Source organism: Cyprinodon variegatus, unplaced genomic scaffold (genome assembly GCF_000732505.1).
Source record: "Cyprinodon variegatus isolate N-32 unplaced genomic scaffold, C_variegatus-1.0 Scaffold602, whole genome shotgun sequence".
Classification (NCBI taxonomy): Eukaryota; Metazoa; Chordata; class Actinopteri; order Cyprinodontiformes; family Cyprinodontidae; genus Cyprinodon; species Cyprinodon variegatus.
In genome coordinates, this window is record NW_015151055.1 from 436,800 (window position 1) to 440,039 (window position 3,240).

The 3,240-nt window shown below is 41.4% G+C and overlaps 1 protein-coding gene across 1 annotated transcript in view; it reads left to right on the forward strand.

Moving 5' to 3' along the window:
• Window positions 1-3,234, forward strand: part of LOC107096148 (ras and EF-hand domain-containing protein-like) — an 8,655-nt gene extending 5,421 nt beyond the window's left edge. Inside the window, exons 9-12 of the mRNA XM_015392664.1 lie at window positions 2,194-2,275; window positions 2,348-2,462; window positions 2,639-2,746; window positions 2,871-3,234. Of these exons, the coding sequence (XP_015248150.1) occupies window positions 2,194-2,275; window positions 2,348-2,462; window positions 2,639-2,746; window positions 2,871-2,981 (416 nt within the window). The 3' untranslated portion in view covers window positions 2,982-3,234. The remainder of the gene's footprint in view (window positions 1-2,193; window positions 2,276-2,347; window positions 2,463-2,638; window positions 2,747-2,870) is intronic.
• Window positions 3,235-3,240: the final 6 nt, after the last annotated feature.

The window sequence follows — 3,240 nt, forward strand, 5'->3', positions numbered from 1 at the left end:
CTTCCTTCCTTCCTTCCTTCCTTCCTTCCTTCCTTCCTTCCTTCCTTCCTTGTATTCCTTTCCTGGATAATCTGCCTGCTTCTCTTTCTTCTTCTTTCCAGTATCCGTGTTTCAAACCTGCTCAGTTTGGAAATGTCTCCAATAAAGTGATAAATATGTTAATATTTTACATTTGAAAATAAAAATGTTAAATTGAATAAACATAATAAGTGAAAACTGAACGTTTGAGTCAGAGAAACAGAAAGCAAACTTTGTTAAATGTGTTGCAGCTAAGAATGCATTATATCAAATTATTGAATTAGATCATTTAGAACTCTTAATTAAAGCAGTGAAATATTGAATCATATAAATAAAGATAGAATAACTGCCTTTGAAGGAGCCCTAATCTCTGTACTTTGATCATAAGCAGCCAAATAGAAATTAAATCATTTTTAGCTGATGTTAAACGACCTGTGAGGCTGTTGGACTGTTTCTCTCACGATGTTAAAGCAGCGTTCGCTGCATCTAGTGTTTAAATCAGCAGCATGTTTGAAATGTGGAGAAATGGGTCAGAAAGCCAAAATGGGACGTTACTGATAGATAATGGTCCAAAAGTGGTTCAACAGGAACAAAGCAAAGCACCTGTGATCTCAGCCACCAGATCTAAACCACACAGAATAAAACCAAACCAAAGAGATGTGGATCTAGAAAGATTTTGATCCCTTTAACGCTGCTGGTTTCATGCAATGCTGCAGTTTTTCCTTTGAGAACATGCTGCTGCATTTCAAATTAACTTTATGTAACGACTTTTAGCAGGAACAGCAGCAGCAGTGGGGAAAGCGGCATGTTTAAACACATGCATATAAATGCAAAACAAATGCATCTTTAACAGCACAAAAAGAAACCAAGAAATGGAAAACATTAAACCATAAAGGTTTCAAAAGTATAAAACATTTATCTTCTTAAAATGCTGTTTTTTAAAATAACTTTTGCAAGAATAGTGGAGATCTGAATCAGTATTAATCTAATATTAAGGTTTAAATGGGAGTAAAACGGAGAGAAGCTTCCATGATGAACCAGTGAGGTTAGAAAATGAGAGCAGAGCTGAGGTAACGTCCTCTGTGACGTTTGGCGGCGCCGTGTGCGACGGTGGTCTAACCGTTTCCCAGCTGACAGCTGAACCCGGTGACCTTTGACCCACTGTGTGTGAATCAGGTTTCACTGCTTTTACTCTGCAGGTCTGAGAAACTTCAGCCTCTCAGCCATCATGCAGAGCAGAGCTGTTTTACTCTTTCAGGTCGAACATCGCAGCCCAACTCCTCGCTTCTTTATCGCTCGGCATAAATAAACAACCATTTGTTTGGTCCGACTCAGACTTGTTGAAAGTAAACGAGTTTAAGTTAAGTCAATATTCCTCAGGCAGATTCATGCGACAGCAGCAAAGGAGTTTTAAGTAGTCTGTCCTTGAGAGGCCAAACGCCCTGCTGTGTAAACAGTCACATGACACATTACTCCATCATGACAGAAATACACGCCTGCTGTTTACGCTGGGTCACATGGGAGCTGCAGCCGGACGCCAGGAGGGAGGGAGGAGGGTTAGAAAATAAACTCTGAATGAAGTAAAAAAAAACAGCCGAGGAAACGGAAGATTTTACTAAAGTATTCGTCTCCTTCAACTTTTTAGCTTTTTGTCACATTTCTACTGCAAGCTTCAGAATAAAGCTGCCAGTGCAGTTTAATGTTCGACCAGCAGGGTGCAGAGTTTTCAGGGAAACGCAGAATGAGCTGAATGTTTCCAGCAACCTTTAGAAACGCAAACCTTCTCCTTCTGTTCTTCAGTTGTTTTGGGTCGAGGACGTTAATTCCCACAGATTTTTAAAGGGATTTATGTCCGAACTTTGGCTAGACCATTCTAACTCATGAAAATACTTTGATTAAAATGGTTTGAATGCACATTAAATAATGTGCATTAAGGTGCGGAAGGCAAACCTCCACCACAGTGTTCAGTCTTTTTTTTAGCCTCTAACAGTTTCCCCTCCAGGATCTCCTTCTGATTATTTTGACCAAATCTAAAACATGTATAACTATAAAAAGATGTTAAATCTCTTAAAAAAGAAACTCTGTGTTCCTCCATATCTGTGCTGTGAGTTAAATCAGGTTTTAGCTGCAGTCGGATTGTTGGAGGCTGTTTTGATGAAATAGTTTAATTTTCAGGTATAGATTTCCAGATGAAGACTTTAGTTGTGGATTCCACCGCCATCACTTTGCAGCTATGGGACACGGCGGGCCAGGAGAGGTCAGATTCCTCGCTTTAAGCTGCAGAATCTGTAACCAGTTCTAGTTTCTGGTTCTAGTTTGAATTCTGCAGGTTCTGCAGCATCACTGAACAATATTACCGGAAGGCGGACGGCATCCTGGCCGTGTACGACGTCACGCACGGCGCCTCCTTCCTGGCGCTGAGAGGATGGTTGGATTCTGTGAGGGTAAGTGGGCGGAGCTGCCGAATGCAAATCTGTCATTTGAATAGACGGCGAGCTTATTGAAGCGAATGAGAACCATAAACCTTTGTGGTTTTAAAATGATGTAAACCCCAAAAACTCATTAATACTTTTACACTTGAGCAGAAGGAGATTTTTTTCTAGTTGTTTGTTTTCTGCAGGATAAGATGTGTGAAGGGACTGTTCTGATGCTGCTGGGAAACAAGGTGGACTTAGCAGACGATGCCAACAGAGAAGTGATGCGAGCGGAAGGAGAGAGGCTGGCAGAGGTGAGCAGCGTTTGAATATTCAAAGAACTTTCTGCACTGATTCGCTCCAAGCTGCTGCCAATATGAAACCAACTTCATCCCAAAATCAGGATTAATCAAATGTTTGTTGTTTGTCTTTGTGCAGCATTACCAGGCTTTTTTTCATGAGTGCAGTGCCAAGACTGGATATAACATGGAGGAGCTGATGGTTCATCTGGCTGAGTATGACTCTTCCCATCCACCTGAGACGCTCTGACAAACTTCTGACATGTTCACCTTTTATGATGCAGCCATAGACGTCAATACCAGCGTTTAATACTACAGACTGGATGTAGAGAACAGACTGGATGCAGAGAACAGACTGGATGCAGAGAACAGACTGGATGTAGAGAACAGACTGGATGCAGAGAACAGTCTGGATGCAGAGAACAGACTGGATGTAGAGAACAGACTGGATGCAGAGAACAGACTGGATGTAGAGAACAGACTGGATGTAGAGAACAGACTGGATGTAG